At 41.4% G+C, this 17,730-nt stretch overlaps 1 protein-coding gene and 2 pseudogenes across 1 annotated transcript in view; 1 reads left to right on the plus strand and 2 right to left on the minus strand.

Annotated features, from left to right (window-relative positions):
* Positions 1 to 11,845, minus strand: part of LOC100353460 (cytochrome P450 2C18) — a 33,039-nt gene extending 21,194 nt beyond the window's left edge. Inside the window, exons 1-4 of the mRNA XM_008270238.4 lie at positions 11,609 to 11,845; positions 7,668 to 7,830; positions 7,332 to 7,481; positions 1,395 to 1,555 (exon numbers count right to left, since the gene is read on the minus strand). Coding sequence (XP_008268460.3) covers positions 1,395 to 1,555; positions 7,332 to 7,481; positions 7,668 to 7,830; positions 11,609 to 11,764 — 630 coding nt within the window. The 5' untranslated portion in view covers positions 11,765 to 11,845. The remainder of the gene's footprint in view (positions 1 to 1,394; positions 1,556 to 7,331; positions 7,482 to 7,667; positions 7,831 to 11,608) is intronic.
* On the plus strand, positions 1,757 to 2,543 carry LOC108178433 (protein LZIC pseudogene; annotated as a pseudogene).
* On the minus strand, positions 4,055 to 5,368 carry LOC103351383 (SERPINE1 mRNA-binding protein 1-like; annotated as a pseudogene).
* Positions 11,846 to 17,730: the final 5,885 nt, after the last annotated feature.

The following is a 17,730-nucleotide window of genomic DNA, read 5'->3' on the forward strand; positions in this document are numbered from 1 at the left end:
GACAGAAAGAGAAGTCTTCCATCTGCTGGTTCACTCCCCAGATGATCACAATTGCTGGAGCTGCGCCAGTCCAAAGCCAGGAGCCAGGAGCTTCTTCCAGGTTTCCCACATGGTTGCAGGGGCCCAGGGAATTGGGCCATCTTTCACTGCTTTCCCAGGCCATAGCAGAGAGCTGGATCAGAAGTGGAGCAGCCGGGACTTGAACTAGCGCCTAAATGGGATGCCGGTGCTTCATGCCAGGGCTTTAACCCTCTGCATCACAGCGCTGGCCCCCACTCTACTTCTTATACATTTCTCTGCTAGTGTGCATGGGAAAGCAGCAGAAGATGGTCCAAGTTCTTGGGCCCCTGCACCCATGTGGGAGACCTGGATGAAGCTCCTGGCTCCTCACTTCAGCCTGGCCCAGCCCTGGATGTTGGAGCCATCTGGGGAATGAACCAACCAACACTTTTTCTCTACCTCCACCCCTTCTCTGGAACTCTGCCTTTAAAATAAATAAAATAAATCTTAAGAAAGGAAATAAAAAAGGATTATATCAAGTCTCTCATTTGTAAATCAATTATTTCCCACAATCTAGATATACAGGGTGGCATGAATGACCACAATTCACATTTGTAGATGACAACAGATGTTAAGAAAGTTTTGGTTTGTCTCTGTTTTTTTTTTTTTTCTCTTGCAGCCTTAGATGCAGAATAATTATTTCAGAACAGGGAGAGTTTTAAAAATACCATGACATTTGTTCAGTTGAACATTTTATAGATAAGGTCACTGTGCACATGAGGAGTTCAGCCACTTCTTGAAGATCCCACGAAGATCTTTCAGAAATAATACAGGGTATACCGGCTCAACACAGGGAAAAAAACTGCTTTTCTTTATGGTTTGTACTCTGCAATATCCAATCATTTTGTCATTTAACCCTGGGACCTTGTCAGCTAGAATCACAGTGAAGCATCAAATATCCCAAACCTGTTTAGTCTTCTGGTAGCCTCTGTCTCTCTAATTATTTACACTCCTTGGTAACCAAACTTAAGGTATTTCTGCCAATTATAATGAAGAGGTGACTGGGGAGCACCCCTGGTGATTAATGGTGTCTTGCAAAAAGGTCTGGATTTTCTAAGTGCTAAGTCCATGCTTTTTAATGAAAATGTGGCTCGGGAGCTTAGCTGAAACCTTCACTGGTCAGCTCGGCAGTGGGCTTGAATATCAGCCTGTATTTTGGCATTGATTCCCTGGTGTGTAAAATACACAGCTTGGCCATGGTTCCCAGTGTCCACTGACTGAGCTCTGTGCAGGACTGTGGTGTCTAAAGAGTCACTTCACAGCTTGGTCCATTATAATGATCAGTAAAGCACAAAAAGCACAATTCTTTTTAAAAGAAAGTATTTTGATCTCACCTGTATCCATGGGGAGTTCAAAATATCGATACCTTCATTCAACATTTTCAAGAATTTAAGAAAAGTTTGATCTGTGTATTCAAAACGGTTCTGGAAAATTATGGAGCAGATCACGTTGCAGGGAGCACAGCCCAGGATAAAGGTGGGATCACAGGGTGAGGCTAAAAAAATGGGAAACATTTAAAGGTAACATTAAAATATAGATATTAGAGCTCTTGTCTTTGAGATAGACAGGAAAGGGATTTTTACAAACCTTAATCTTCACCTGGGAATTCCCTCAACTAGAGAAAAATAGGCATTCATAAAATTAATATATCTTGGTGCTGTCCCTGAAGGTGTGTCCAGTTGTGGGGTCTTCCACGATGCCGGCCTTGGGCCGACTGGGAAGAACCCGGCGGAGGCTGCGGGAGGCCCAGCCGTGGTGGTCAATGCCCCTGCCCCTGGCTTCCATGAAGAACGGGTCGCTTCACCTACAGACCGTGTTCAGCCACGTTTATGGAATAAATAAAGCTCCTTGCTAATGGTTTCCCTCTTCCCAGCTGACGCCACGCTTACGTGGTTTGAACCTTGAGCCTCTGGTCATGATGAAACTTCGTGTTCCCCAAGTTTATAACACTCAGAGCTGAAAGTGTTGCAAGTGTGTGTGCTCTGAGAGCAGTCAGCACGGTGCGGAGTTCCGGGAGCTAAGAGTCAGAGATTAAAATAGTTTCCAGCGGAGAGAGAGACAAGCAAATTAAAGCAGCATTTAGAAGAACAGTTGGATAAACTAATGCAGCAATTACAGGATCTGGGAGGAACTTGACACAGATGAATGTGCAGAAACCAAGAAGGAAACACTGGAGCAACTGAGCGAATTTAATGATTCACTGAAGAAAATTATGTCTGGAAATATGACTTTGGTAGGTGAACTAAGCTGATGGATAGAGCTCTGATGCTAGGAAAGCTGGAAAGAGACCTGTACACACAAAGTGGAGATACTAACAGCTCTCAGAAAACTTGGAGAGAAGCTCACTGCAGAGGACGGAGCTTCTTGTCAGCTAATGCGGGTGCTCCCTGCTCAGCCAGTGTGAGAAACTCTCTGCGGACCTGGGCTCTGGAGATGAAGTCCCTGCTCTGGCAAGTTTTGAGGTCAAGAAAACAAAAAGATGACATGGCTTGGAAGTTCATGACATTGATCACATTCTTATTAAATGTGGTATTTTCTTCCTGAGGATTTTGAGTCATTGCAAAGAAATAGATTCTTGAAATGCATTAATTGCCTAAGAAAAGGTGACATAAAAACCTCCTTGTGACTTCTAAAAAATTAATGTATCTCTTTTAATTTGAATTGACCACTACATTTTATCTTGTTTTTATTTTTCATTTGATCTAGTCCAATAATGGTTTTCCTGATACTCCATTAAATACATAACCTATATTTAAATAACTTTAAGCAAAGATGTCCCGTATTTTGGTGGGAAATAGAACACATTTAAGAAGGTCATTTTTAGGGGCTAACGTGGTGCCATCTGTTAAGCCACAATAAGGGACCCCCTGTCAGAGTGCTAGTTTGGGTACCGGCTGCTCAACTTTGAATCTAGCTTTCTGCTACTGCACCTGGGAAGAGAGTTTAAGATTGCCCATGTGCTTGAGTCCCTGTTGCCAATGTGGGAGACCAGGATGAAGTTCCTGACTCCTGGCTTTAGTGTGGCTCAGATCAGGCTGTAGTGTCCATTTAGGGACTGAACCAGCAGATTGAAGACTGTGTCTGTCCCCCTTTCTCTCTACCGTTATACCATTTTTCCTTTCATTGAAAGGCGGAATGACAGAAACAGAGATACAAATAGGAAGAGATCATCCATCCCCTGGCTGCGACATTCAGGACTGGGCCAGGTTGAATCCAGGAGCCAGAATAATTTGAACCTAATGAACCACACAGGACTGAGGGTTAATAAACCAATGTGTTTTGAATTTATTCAAGCACTGGTATTTCTATGTGTAAAGATCCAGCACATATAACAGCTATGATGAGAAGTGAAAAAAAATTCCTCCAAAATGAGATTATAACTAACTTAAAATACATAAAGTAGTAAATATGCCACACAGCATAAATTTCAACAGTTTACATGTCCCAGTTGACCATGTATGAAATGCAAAGCAGCTATTAAAATCAATATTACATCCAATATTTAAAGACAGTTTGTGACTGGGCGAATATCTAAATCCTTAACTAAAAAAAGCTAAATAAAATGAAAACTTTAAACTGGTTCACACCTGTATTTCAAGTTTGGAAATGCATATTCGCAAGCAGCAATACAAAAGTATTCATGAAGAATGCAGTCTCTGAAGACTATGAAAACGTCTCTGCTATCAATACATCTAAATACAAACCTGACTCCATATTTGTTTTACTTTGATGTAGTGAGAGAGGTTAATTTTCAAAACAGATAAAATTCAGTCTTTAGATGTGAATGGTATGAAGGAGAGGATCTTTTTTTTTTCCTTAGTTGTTTGGGATTCCTAAAGCATGCAAAAGCTTTGAACAGGAGGGTCTACAAAGGAACTAGGGTTGTCATGGCATCCAGTTAAGCTAGAGTTAGAACCACCTCTGGGTCATCCATATCAGGAGTATAGGCACTTGAGTTGTAAATCCTGCGTCAGACAGTTGGGACATAGGACATCTACCACACCCAGGTCCCCCTGCTATCCTCTGCTCCCACATCCCTCTGGGTCTCCAAAACTGATCTGATTATATCATTTGCGGGCTTCTGGAAATGATGGCCCATATCAGAATCTTCAGCGTGAGCCTCTTGATTCCTTGATTTATGGAGAGCACCTTCATTTGGCTTTCAGGTATTAAATTCTACTTTGTTCTGAATTGCCTTCCACTCATCCAAACTCGTTTCTTTAAGATCATCTTCTTTTAGCTCCTCACTTCGTTTCTCTCATTTCAGTGTCTGCTGCTGGATGTTCTTCACTCGAAGGTGTTTCCTCAGTCATATTCAATTGATCCGAGTCAGTGAATTCATCTTTGACAGTTCTCGGGTTGTGAGATCCGCTACCTCTGAGGCTGTCCATGTGCTTCAGACCAGCTCCTTCACTTTCCATTTCACCTATCAAATTCATGTTCACCACAAGAATAAAATCCATCTGCTCGGCTCATTCCAAGTCCATGTCCTCCTGTACCTCTTCCAGGGCCTCCATGGCCTTGGGCAGGTCTGCCACTTACAGGCCTAGCAACTGAATACCCCACTCCTGCACCCCTTTCTCCAAGTGGCTTTTCAAACCCTCCTTCCCTAGGTTGTCATCTTTCTGGTCTTCTATCAATTATTTCCTCTTTACCTTGAGGTTGTTGATCAGTTCTTCCAACCATCTTATTCTGTCTTTCCTGAGCACATGGGCAGATGTGCCTCCGCCTTCCTGTCAGCCATGCCAACATTGGAGGCAGCAAGTTTTTGGGGTCTTTCTGGAACTCTTTGTGCAGCTGTGCCTCTGCTGCTTGGAGTTGGTCTGGACTTGGCCGAGCTTGTGCTCTTGGCCCCAAGGCCCCCAATGCTGGTCCCACCTAGCTTTGTTCTTGTTTTCTGTTGCCTGCAGCACCTGGAAGAGCTCTGATTCTTCATCAAATATGTGGTCAATTTGGTTGGTGACCACACAGCTAAAGCCGAAGGCAGAACATGATGCTGACTCAGAAGGCCTTCCTCCAGGGATTGCAGCAGACTGCACCGAACCAGGAGCCTTTTTGTATTCTATTTCTTTGGTAGAGATCTTTCACACCCTTGGTTAAATTTATCCCAAAGTATTTAAATTATTTTGTAGCTATTGTGAATGGGAATGATCTTACATATCATTTCTCAGGCTTGGCATTGCTTGTGCACACAAGTGCCACTGATTCTTATGAATTTCAATACTCTTTTGGTGGAGTCTTTTGGTTCCTCTATAAGTAGGATCATATCATCTGGAAACACAGATATATTGACTTCCTTTTTCCCCATTTGTATCTCTTTGATTTCTTTTTCTTGCCTAATGGCTCTGGAGAAAACTTACAGAGCTATAATGAATAGTAGTGATGAGAGTGGGCTTCCTTGACTGGTTCTGAATCTTGGTGGAAATACTTCTAGTGTTTCTCCATTCAATATGATGCTGGCTGTGGCTTGTCACATATTGTCTTGATTGTATGTAGATTGTGTTCCTTCTATACCTAATTTGCTTAAGATTTTTTCATGAAAGGATGTTTTATTATATGAAATGATTTCTCTACATCTATTGAGATAACCATATGGTTTTTATTCTTCAATTTGCTAATGTGATGTATCATGTTTATTGATTTGCATATGTTAAACCATCTGTGCCACCCTAGTCCAGGTCGATAACCTTTAATCCTGTCTTTTGCAACAAAAGAGATGCAACTGAAGACTATTATGCTTAGTGCAATAAATCAGAGCCCCAAAGACAAATATCATATATTTTCTCTGATTTGCAGTAGCAAATACATAGAATACAAAAATCTTGAATGTGTAAGAATGAAACTGGTATCTTATGATTTAATTGTTGTATGTAGCCCTTGTCTATATTCCTGTGCAGCAGTGGTCTTTCTACTTTTTACTTGTTGAACACTGTATTTAGTGGAATATTTTTCCTGTGATTATAAAGTAAATTGAAAGTATATCACCACAAAATTAAAAGAAAAGAAAGAAAGGAGGAGGGAGGTGAAATGGAGGAAAGTATTGCATGTAATTAATTATATCTATGAAATATATGAAATCTGTATTAATAAAAAGAATTTGATGAAATGAAAGAGCAATAAGCAACAGCAAACCTGCTGAGTTCTGTACTCCCAGGACAAGATCTTTTACACATTACAGAGTTGTAAGATTTCAGAAAAAAAGTTTATTTTAGCTAGGGAGGTAGGTGGTAATTTGTGACAATATGAAATTTCTTTGTGTGTTTGTGTGTGTGACTCACAGGTATAAATCTGACTTTCAATATTTTGCTTAATTTACAAATGATATGTGACAGCATTGTAATTGTGATCCAATTAAAAACTCAGAACCATGTGACAAACATTTCAAAAGTCACTAGAACTGACAGAGGTAAATAATTACCTTAAAACCCTAAGTCAGAATTAAAGAAAGAAAGTAAAAAAGGTAAAAAAAAACCAAAACAACATACCCTGAAAACAGAGCAAACTAACCAGGGCAAGAATTAACGATAGTCAAAATCAAGGTAAATTTTGCACCACAGTCTTTGGATAATTGGAAGTGTATGCTGTTGCATATATTCTCAAAATATATTGCTGAATACATTACACAGAGAGGAATATGAAATAGTTCTGGTAATAATTTTCGGTGTGCTCTTTATTTCTAGAGAAATTATAATTAATAAGAATCATGACGTAATTAAACCAGATGTTAGCATCATTACTGGTGGAAACTGTGAGCCCCAACCTTTGAAGAAACCAATCCTCAGACAGGTCAGTAAGGCTGACTGTACAAATCTAGCCACAGTAATTGAAAGCACATGGCACTTGGTTCAGCTCCACAAGAGTGTAAGGGGCTTATTTCCACTGTGATACAAGTAGGTTTTCCACAGTGAAATGCTGTTGAATAGGTACCCACAATTATGTTATGGGATAAATACTGCTCTTTAACTCTTTAAGAAAATTAAAGTTATAATATTCTATGTATATGCTGAAAAGATTTGAAAACAAAGAAACAACTGTGAACAGCTTTTTTACAACTTTTACACCTATGCCATAGGCCCAATTGTGCCTGTCCACAAACAGCATAGATACAACTGAAATTCCTTGGCACGGCTCGGCTTCAAACCATCATTTCCCCTATGCGGGCCGATAGCCAAGTCTCAGAACAGAAGGCCTGGAATGCCATGCAAGGTTTCCCAGGGCAGCATAGAGAAGGAGCAGTGTGAGGTCAGGGATGGGGAGTAAGGGTCACCCACCGTTGGTTTTTCTCAGCTCCTCCACCAGGCAGCGGGCCTCCTCTTGAACTCGGTCCTCAATGCTCCTCCTCCCCATCCCGAAATTCCGCAGGGTCATGAGCGAGAAGCGTCGCATCTCCTTCCATGTCTTTCCATTGCTTAAAATGATCCCTGCCGGTGGGAAAACAGAGATTAAGAGAATGATCCTGGGCAAGGAAAAGGGAGAATGCACGCAGCAAACACATGCATGGGCTAAGCTCTGCTGAGGAGGCCTTCACATCGTCTTCTTATCCACTTTACTGCTGCGTAACACACACACACACACACACACACACATGCACAGAAATGCTGACTTACCAAGTCCTTTATTTATTCTTTCAGCCACTGGGAAACTTCCTCTTCCAGAAAACTCCTCTCCAAGATCAATCAGAGCCTCCTTCACTGCCTCGTATCCATGCAGCACCACAGTGGGCTTCATGCCCAGATACACAGTGAACACGGGACCATAGATTTTTGAAAACTACAAAATTTACCAAAATAAGGCATTATTTGGTCTATGTATTGTGGAATATCTTAGGCTTTCATTTTAAATATTTTATTCTATCATAACATTATAAAATATTTCTGAATTCTATTCATAAATATGATGGTGATTATTATAGGTGTTATTGTTGTAGGCAGGCATACAGGATAAAATTGATTATGTTTGTGAGCTGGAAGACCATGCCTTCACCCCACCCCTGTGTGACCTCATCCCCCTACCTGGCCACACCTGTGTGCCCACTGGCTAATCAGGTTAATTAGCCACTCCCCTTTGGAAGTGGATTAAAAGTGTGGTACATAGTGTGCCTGGCCCTTTTTGGCCTTTTTGCCCTTTCATCTCTGGCCTTTTGCCAGTATGGGCCCGTGCTGCCCTGCGCCTACAGGGATTGTGGCCTTTGGGCCACCTGCTTCATGCTTCCTGGCCTAGATGCTCCTCTACATGGCTGGCTGCTGGTACTCGGTATGAATCCAGATTTCCCTCTCTCTCTTAGATGGGGCCCTCACTCTCCTATGCATTTCTCTCACTGAATAAAAAGCTTAAAATGTATCATGCTGCCTCGTTCATTTATGCTGGTATTCAGAATTCTTTTCTGAATATTAGGCAAGAACCCACACAGGTTTATTAATATTGGTAATTTGTTAATAAGCACACAGTGATATCACATAACATCCCATATTCCAATATCATATGGTACTCCAGATGGGACTTTTGGGGGACTTTTAGGGGGCTATATTCTGATTTCATTATGAGGTGGATGGCTTACCGTGAGCCAAGAAATAGTGCAATTGTACATGTTCTACTTAATTTCTGCTGAACACATTCAGCAGGTTTATATGCTTTGTCTCAAGTACACAGTATCTAAATTTGCATTGCAGATTCATATTTGAGCCTCTATTTTTTTCAACTTCCAGTGCTTGAGAATTATCAGTCCCCAGTGACACCACATATAGAGCAAAGACCAGCTGACTGCTTAAGCATCACCAGCACAGCTTGTCTAGTATCCCTATTAGAAAAAGAGCTGCAGATTGGTGCTTCCTCACATGGGACACCATGATGTTAGGAAAAGAGGCACAGAATAGAGAAGAGGCAATGTACGAATTTACAGCCAGACTAAATTTATTCAGAGAAAATAAATTCGTAGAGGTGGGTGACCAACTGTCAGCATACACATAATGGAATGTATGGTAGAAGGCCCTGACACCCAGGGGCTGGGCCTTTTTATATTTTAGGAGGGCTAGGGATTGGGGTGGGGGTAGGTGGCAGCGGGGGGGGGGATTCCTGAAACTGGTCTTTCAGGTGCCTGTCGGGGGTGGGGTATGAAGGCAATAGGGTGTGAGACCTAATTGAGATTCAAGGGCAAGGAATAAATTCCAATATTTATCTATGTTTGGAGCAATGAGAGAGAATGGCTGAGGCTTATGTCTTTGTTCCATCAATCCCAGTTAAAAATACCAGAAAGTGTATCTTTATAAATGACCCCAGGTAATTGTAAGACTGGCCCTACTTTGAGACATGGGGATTTCAACACAGAGAGTATAAGAATGGCTGCGACAGGACATGTGACATCTCATGGAAGAACAACTTCTATCTTCCTGCAGCATCTGTAGTGGATAGACAGCAGCTGTGTGCAGAATCCAATGGGATTCTATTACCTCCTGGTGGACCCTGAATGGTTAATTCTCTTACTCACTTATGCTGGTTCTTAGTCCTCAGCCATGACTTTTTTTTTTTTTTTGAAAGACAGCTTTATTGAGTTATGACTGGCGAATAAAATTATGTGTATTTAGGGTATAAAAAGCTGTGCTTTGATAGTTTACATTTCAAATGCTTAGCACAATCAAGCTAATTAGCGTATATACTGCTTCACATACCAAGCATTTCTGTGTGTGTTTTTTAAGAACAGTTGTGATCTAGTCTCTTAGTGATTTTCATGTATAGAACATTATAATGTTCTATAATCACCATGAACTACATTCTGTCTAGAGTATCTATTCACCTTGTAATTCAGGGTCTGTAGTCTTTAACCAAAATAATCTTTTCCCTATGCCTTACCCCTAGGCAACCACTTTCTATACTGTGTTACTATCAGTTTGATTTCCTTTTTTAGATTTCATGTCTCAAGGAGATCCTGAAGTGTATGTCTTTTTTTGTCCAGCTAAATTTATTCCTCTTGATGTCATCTAGGATCTGCAATGTTGTTGCAAATAGTAAAGTTTCTTTCTTTGTTATTTTTTAATTGACTCATTAGAGAGAGAGGAGAGAGAGGGAAAGGGAGATGGAGATGGAGAGGGAGATGGAGAGGGAGAGGCAAAGAGAGAGGGAGAGTGAAAGAGAGGAAGAGAGAGAGAGAGAGAGAGAGAGAGAGAGAGACAGAGAGAAAAATGCTCACATTATCTGGGCTACTGCCCAGATGCCTGCAATGGTTGGGGAACAAAGTTAGCATCTGGAGCCTGGAACTCAATTTAGGTCCTCCACGTGGGTTGCAGGAACCCAGTTACTTTAGCTATCAGCTCTTCTTCCCAAGGTTTGCATTAGTAGGAGTCTGGAATTAAGAGCTGGACTGAGGGCTGGCGTTGCGGCTCAATAGGCTAATCCTCCACCTGCGGCACCGGCACACCAGGTTCTAGTCCTGGTCGGGGCACTGGATTCTGTCCCGGTTGCCCCTCTTCTAGGCCAGCTCTCTGCTGTGGCCCGGGAGTGCAGTGGAGGATTACCCAAGTGCTTGGGCCCTGTACCCCCATGGGAGACCAGGAGAAGCACCTGGCTCCTGGCTTCGGATCAGTGCGGTGCGCTGGCTGCGGCAGCCTCTCTCTCTCTGTAACTCTGACTTAAAATAAATAAATAAATAAAGAAATCTATCTTTAAAAACAGTTTTAAAAACCACATGAATGTTTTGTCTTTCAACCTGGAAACCTTCGATATATCTTTGGTATATATAGTACTAATATTATAGTTGCTTATAAATAAAACAGGTAGAATAACTCATACATTATTACATTTATTTTAAAAATTATTTTATTATTTGAGAGGCAGAGTTACAGAAGAGGGAGTAAAACACACACACACACACACACACACACTGTCCACTCTGTCAAAAAAAAAAAAAAAAAAAAAAGAGCTGGAATCAGGAAACAAACCCAGGTACTCCAGTTTGGGATTCAGGGGTTTTAACAGGATCAAGGAAAAACAGTAGCTCCCTCTTACTTTTTAAAAGCTAAATAATATTCCATAGCAGGGGGCCAGAGCTGTGGTGCAGTAGGTTAATCCTCTGCCTGCAGAGCTGGCATCCCATATGGGCGCTGGTTCTAGTCCTGGCTGCTCCTCTTTCCATCCAGCTCTCTGCTATGGCCTGAGAAAGCAGTGGAGGATGGCCCAGGTCCTTGGGCTCCTGCTCGCACATGGGAGACCCGGAGGAGGCTCCTGGCTCCTGGCTTTGGATCAGCACAGCTCCGGCTGCTGCGGCCATTTGGGGATTGAACCAGCGGATGGAAGACCTTTCTCTCTGTTTCTCCCTCTCACTGTAACTCTACCTTTCAAATAAATAAATAAAATCTCCACTGCTTTCCCAGGCCATAGCAGAGAGCTGGATGGGAAACTCTAATATACTGTGGAAACATCAAGATCCACAAGTATACTGAATATTTCCTATACAAAAACCACCTAACTGTTTGACTCCAGGAATATACTCAACTTAATAGTAACTTTATTTTTACTTATCGTTGCAAGTCGCTGAAGGAACATAATGAATACTCACACTCGAGAAGGATTTGCTAACGTCCTTTAAATCCAACTGCAGGATATTTCCAATAATCGGGAGAGGAGTAGGGCCAGGAGGGAGCTTTCCTTTCGTAGAGTTCCATCTCCAGAGCAAAAGGAGAAATAAGCAGGAAAGACTGAGCAGCAGGAACATGGCTGGATCCACTAATGTCTTCTCTTCTTCCTGAGATAACTGGGAGTGGAGAATCCCAGGGTTTTATAAACCCCCTGCTAATTCAGTGTGTGTATCCTTTTGATATACTAAGTGACTAATCAGTCAAACAGATCAGCTTTGATCTTTTCTGAGTAGACTTTTGCCCTGTGATAGAGATAATAAGAATGCTTGTTAGTCTAGCTCTCCTGTCAAATCTCCTTCAGTTGTAATTCTTCAATTATTTTAAGATAGGGCATAGGAAGTACGAATAAAAAAGAAAGTCAGGTGGTGGTGTCACTGTGCAGCCAGGATTAAAAAACAATGATGTAAATAATGTGACCAAAAATGTTCTCAGCATTTTGGATTCTTAGATTGTTAAATGGTTAGAAATCTTTGACTTGGAGAAAATGAGTGTACTCTATAACTCATATATAGAAAAGGTTTACTTTGTAAGACTTTATAAACACTAAGAAATGAAGTAAGCATTTGGCTCAGGGGTCAAGACACAGTTTGGACACATATATTCCACTTGTAGTGACTTCCTCCACTTTTGCTCCAGCTTCCTCCTAAGGCACACCTGGAAGAGAGCAAGTGATAGCTCAAGTATTTGGGTCCCTGTCACCCATGTGGGAGACTAAGATTGAGTTCTGGGCTCCAGATTTCAGCCCGCCCCAGCTCTGGCTGTTGCAGACTTGTGAGGAGTGAACCAGTGGATGGAAGATCTGTGTCTCTGGCTCTCTGCCTTTCAAATAATATAAAAATAAATTTTAAAAACTGTGGCTGGCACTGTGGTGTAGTGAGTAAAGTCGCCACCTGCAGCGTTGGCATCCCATGTGGGTTCTGGCTGTTTCTGTTTTGATCTAGCTTCATGCTAACATGCCTGGGAAAGCAGTGGAGGATAGTCCAAGTTCTTGGCCCCCAGATTCCATTAAGGAGACCCAAAAGAAACTCCTGGCTATTGGCTTCAGACTGACCCAGCTCTGGCTGTTATGGCCATTTGGGAGTGAACCAGAGGATGGAGGATTTCTCTTTGTCTCTCCCTCTCTCTCTCTGTAACTCTGACTTAAAATAAATAAATAAATAAATCTATCTTTAAAAACAGTTTTAAAAACCACATGAATGTTTTGTCTTTCAACCTGGAAACCTTCGATATATCTTTGGTATATATAGTACTAATATTATAGTTGCTTATAAATAAAACAGGTAGAATAACTCATACATTATTACATTTATTTTTAAAATTATTTTATTATTTGAGAGGCAGAGTTACAGAAGAGGGAGTAAAACACACACACACACACACACACACACACGGTGTTCTTTTATCTTTGATTCACTCCCCAAATGGCTGTAACAACTGGTAAGGGGCCAGGCCCAAGCCACCTGCCTGGAACTCCAGCCAGGTCTCCCATTAGTGTGGCAGATATCCAAGTACTTGGGCCATCATGTGCTTCTTTTCCAGGTCCATTACTAGGGAGCTCGATCAAATGTGGAGCAGCTAGGGCTGTAACCCAGTGCTCATATGGGATGCTGGCATCACTAGTGGTGGATTAACTCATTTCACCACAGCATTGGCCCCTAACTTTACTTTTTAAATTAACAGATAACCCTGTATGCTTACCAGATATAATGTGATCTTTTCAAGTATGTATTCATTTTAGAATTGTTATATCTGGCTAATTAAAATTGTATCACATCACATATATAATTTGGATATAAACACATACATCCATTTTCTTTACATTTTTCTTTTAAAATTTTTATTTACCTATTTTAATTTTATTTGAAGTAAGAAGGATATTGGAGAGACAGAGCTTTGATCTGCTGGTCCATTTCCCAAAAGCCTTCAATATCAAAGGCTGGCGCAGGCTGAACCATGGACCCTGGAACAAGATCAAGGTCCACCCTATGTGTGGAAGGGACTCAACAATGTAAGCCATTACTTGTTGCCTGCCAAGATGTAGATTAGCAGGAAGCTTCAATCAGAGATGGAGTAGAGACATGAACCCAGACGTGATTTCTGATATGGGAGCAGGCATTCTAAGCAGCATCTTAACAATTGTACCAAATTCCTGCCATTTGTTTTACATTTTTCAGGAACACAATATATCTACTCTACAACAGATTCCTTGAAATCTTTCCTCCTATCTAATTATAATTATGAATCCTTTGACCAATATCTTTTCATTTCCCTCTTCCTTTGTGACCTCAGCCTCTGGTAATAACCATTACTCTCTTTGCTTTGGATAAATTACTGTTTTTATATTACAGATATGAATGAGATCCTGCAGTATTTTTCAGTTCTTGGCTTACTGTACCAAACAAAATGTTCTCCAGGTTCACCAATATTGTAGCAAATGGCAAGAGTTCATATTTTAATGACTCAGTAGTATACTAACAACTCATACATTTTGAAGGATCAAAAGTATACAAAGTCGTTAACTAAGTAGATATATACAATGTTTATCATTAAAAACCCTAAAATCTGTGGAAGATAGAGGTAGTGACTTGGAATTTTGATTTTTCAACTGGGGAACAGGGACTCTGGGAGACTATGAGATCTGCCTAGAGTCAGCTCACAGATTGTAGGGCTGGGATTTGAACTAAGATCTTCTGATGTCCATTGTTGTGGATATGGCTCTGCAGCCTTGTCCTTAACAGCAATTTTAACAAACAAAACTACAAATTATTAGTTATTCTGACTTCCATTGCACTGATTCTGTTTATACATCATCAGGTCACTGTAAGAATATCTGGGCCATGCCGGCGCCGCGGCTCACTAGGCTAATCCTCCGCCTAGCGGCGCCGGCACACCGGGTTCTAGTCCCGGTTGGGGCGCCGGATTCTGTCCCGGTTGCCCCTCTTCCAGGCCAGCCCTCTGCTGTGGCCAGGGAGTGCAGTGGAGGATGGCCCAGGTGCTTGGGCCCTGCACCCCATGGGAGACCAGGAAAAGCACCTGGCTCCTGGCTCCTGCCATCGGATCAGCGCGGTGCGCCGGCTGCAGCGCACCGGCCGCGGCGGCCATTGGAGGGTGAACCAACGGCAAAAGGAAGACCTTTCTCTCTGTCTCTCTCTCTCACTGTCCACTCTGCCTGTCAAAAAAAAAAAAAAAAAAAAAAAAAAAAAAAAAAAAAAAAGAATATCTGGGCCATATTCTACAAAAAAAGGTGGAGAACTAGAGTTCTCCCCTCTCCAGCATTGCTCAGTATAATTTAGAACACAACCAATATCAGAGGAATTTAGTTATGGGATCATTTCCATCTCCCAATCACCTCCAGATAAGGTTCTTCTGTTATTTTAGTCATATATTGCAATGTAATATTGCACAGCCAGGAAGTGAGATGGAGACAGAACAACAGGCTTGTGTTTGGGTGATGAATGGGAGGAAAGAGCTTCATTAAATAGATTCATGGCACAAAAAGGCCACAATATGCAAACCCAAACGGGAGAGGACTTTCCGTACATACATTGCTGGATCTAATAGCAATGCCTGTACAAGTCTGTGTCCTGTATATTTATCATCATATTTATTTTAAATTGGTTGATATAGTTACATCTAAGATATTGGAAAAATTAAATTTTTACCAAGATCCCAGTAATATAATATTTATTCTTCATGCTTACATGGATTTTGACAGTTATAGGTAATTTTAATCCATTTGAGTAATTTTCATTTTCTCAACTACCTTCACCTGAAGTAACATTATTCCCATTTCAGGGTTGAAGGAGGTGGACTTTGGAGATTCAGTACCTTGGCCACGGTCATGGCATCTGCAGTTGGTAGATCTGAGGCTGGGAGCCTCATCTCCTGACTCTCACGGTCTTTCTTCCTACAGACAAAACCTTCAGTTCAGGAAAATTTACTTAGGGTGTACTATGAAGAAGTCTGCTCTGGTTTACCCTAATTTATGACTTCCAGAATGAACAATGAATTAATATTACAGCATCGGGTACTTACAATGGAGGTCAGAAACGTTTGGTTGTGAAACCTTTAGACTTGCATAATCCCAGGTTATGGTGAACTCTTTAGTCTCCAAGAATCAATGATTGCTGCTAACTTGCATAGCTCTACAGTCTAACAGAAAAATTCTCTTTTATCTAGGATAAAATGAACTCAGTGACCCATTAGTCACTTAATTCTTTAAGAATTGGTTGTCTCTCCTGAATGAAAGGTCTCAGTGAACAAGACCCCAGCAGAAAGAACGGGCCATCAAAGAAGGAGGCACCTTTCTCTGAAGGGAGGAAGGAACCTCCACTGTGACATGGCCTTGACTAAACAAGTTCAGAGTTGGTGAACTCAAGGGGCCTCCATAGCCTCAACAGCTCATGGCAAGAGCCTCGGGTGATTACTGACTTCATAAATAAGAGTGCCAAGTGTTAAATCAACAACGGGAGTCACTGGGCATATGCTCCCCACTTAAGATCTCTGTCCTTAATGTGTTTTACTATGAGAGTTAACGATAACACTACTAGTTGGACAGTACTCTATATCTTGTGCGGTTGTGTGGGTGCAGTCTGTTGAAATTTTTGCTTAGTATATACTAAGTTGATCTTCTGTATATAAAGATAATTGAAAATGAAACTTGATGAAGAGTGGGATGGGAGAGGGAGTGGGAGATGGGAGGGCAGTAGGAGGGAGGGAGGTTGGGGGAGGGAAAGCCACAACAATGCAAAAGTTGCACTTTGTAAATTCACATTTATTAAATAAAAAAAAAAAGAATTGGTTGTCTCTATTCTCCTCCCCCTTCCTCTCGTGAGGCTCCCTCCTGGCCTTGCCTTGTTTTATTAAATGAGAGACTCATCAGTAATGAAACAGGATAGATCTCGAGATCCACCACTTTATTTATATGAGTGGGGAACTGGTGTTTCAGTGAGGGAGTTGAAGTGTCGCTGATAAATCAGAACAAGATGTTGCTTTAGAATCCAGGTTTTTAGTCCCCAGTTCAGTAACTTTCACATTAGATTTCCCATCACTGCCCAAATGGTGGACAGGAAAGCATCAGCATGATGACGTAAACAGACACAGCTTAGTTACAGCTGTTTGTTTTTGTTTGTGAAGTAACCATTTTCATTGTATAATAATATACATTGAGAATGTGTCACATGTTTTAAATATGAAGTTCAATGAACTCTCACAACTTTTTTCAATGAACTCTCTCAATTTTGCTAGGACTCCAGAAGTCCACTCATGTCTGTGTTAATTATTCACTCCACTCCTTCCTAAATGTATGCAGTATCACACGATATGGAATTTTGCCTGTTTCTGATCTTCATTAGTGGAATCACACATTAATATGTTTTGTATTTAGTTTTTTCACTTGAAGTATGTGTATGTCGGGGATGGCTTTGTGGGGTACCGCATTAAGCTGTGGCCTGCAATGTTTGCATCCCCTATGGGTACTGATTCATGTTTTGGCTACTCTACCTCCAATCCAGCTCCCTGCTAATGGACCTGGCAAAGCAGCAGCAGATGGCTCAAGCACTTAGGTCCCTGCATCCTGGAAGGAGCTCTGGATGAAGCTCTTTGCTCTTGATTTTGGCCTGACCCAGTCCTGCCATTGTGATCATTTGGGGTGTGAACCAGTGGATGGAAGATCTCTCTCTTTACTTCTCTCTGTGTGTGTGTGTGTGTGTGTGTCCTCTTTCTCTCTTTCTCTAACTGTGCCTTTCATATAACTAAATAAATCTTTTCTAAAAGGTATGTGTATGAGATTCTTTTTTTTAAATGTACCAATTAGAAACTTGGATTTAAAATTTATTTATTTGAAAGGAAGAGTTACAGAGAGAGAAAGAGGGAGAGACAGAGAGAGGTCTTCCATCTGTTGGTTTATTCCCCAAATGTCTGCAACAGACAGAACTGGGTTGATCTGACCAGGAGCCTGGAGTTCCTTCCAGGTCTCCCATGTGGATTGGGGAAATAAAGGAAGGTGTGAAGAGCTTAAAAAAAAGATTTAATGCATATGTAA

This window comes from Oryctolagus cuniculus, chromosome 15 (genome assembly GCF_964237555.1).
Source record: "Oryctolagus cuniculus chromosome 15, mOryCun1.1, whole genome shotgun sequence".
Lineage (NCBI taxonomy): Eukaryota > Metazoa > Chordata > Mammalia > Lagomorpha > Leporidae > Oryctolagus > Oryctolagus cuniculus.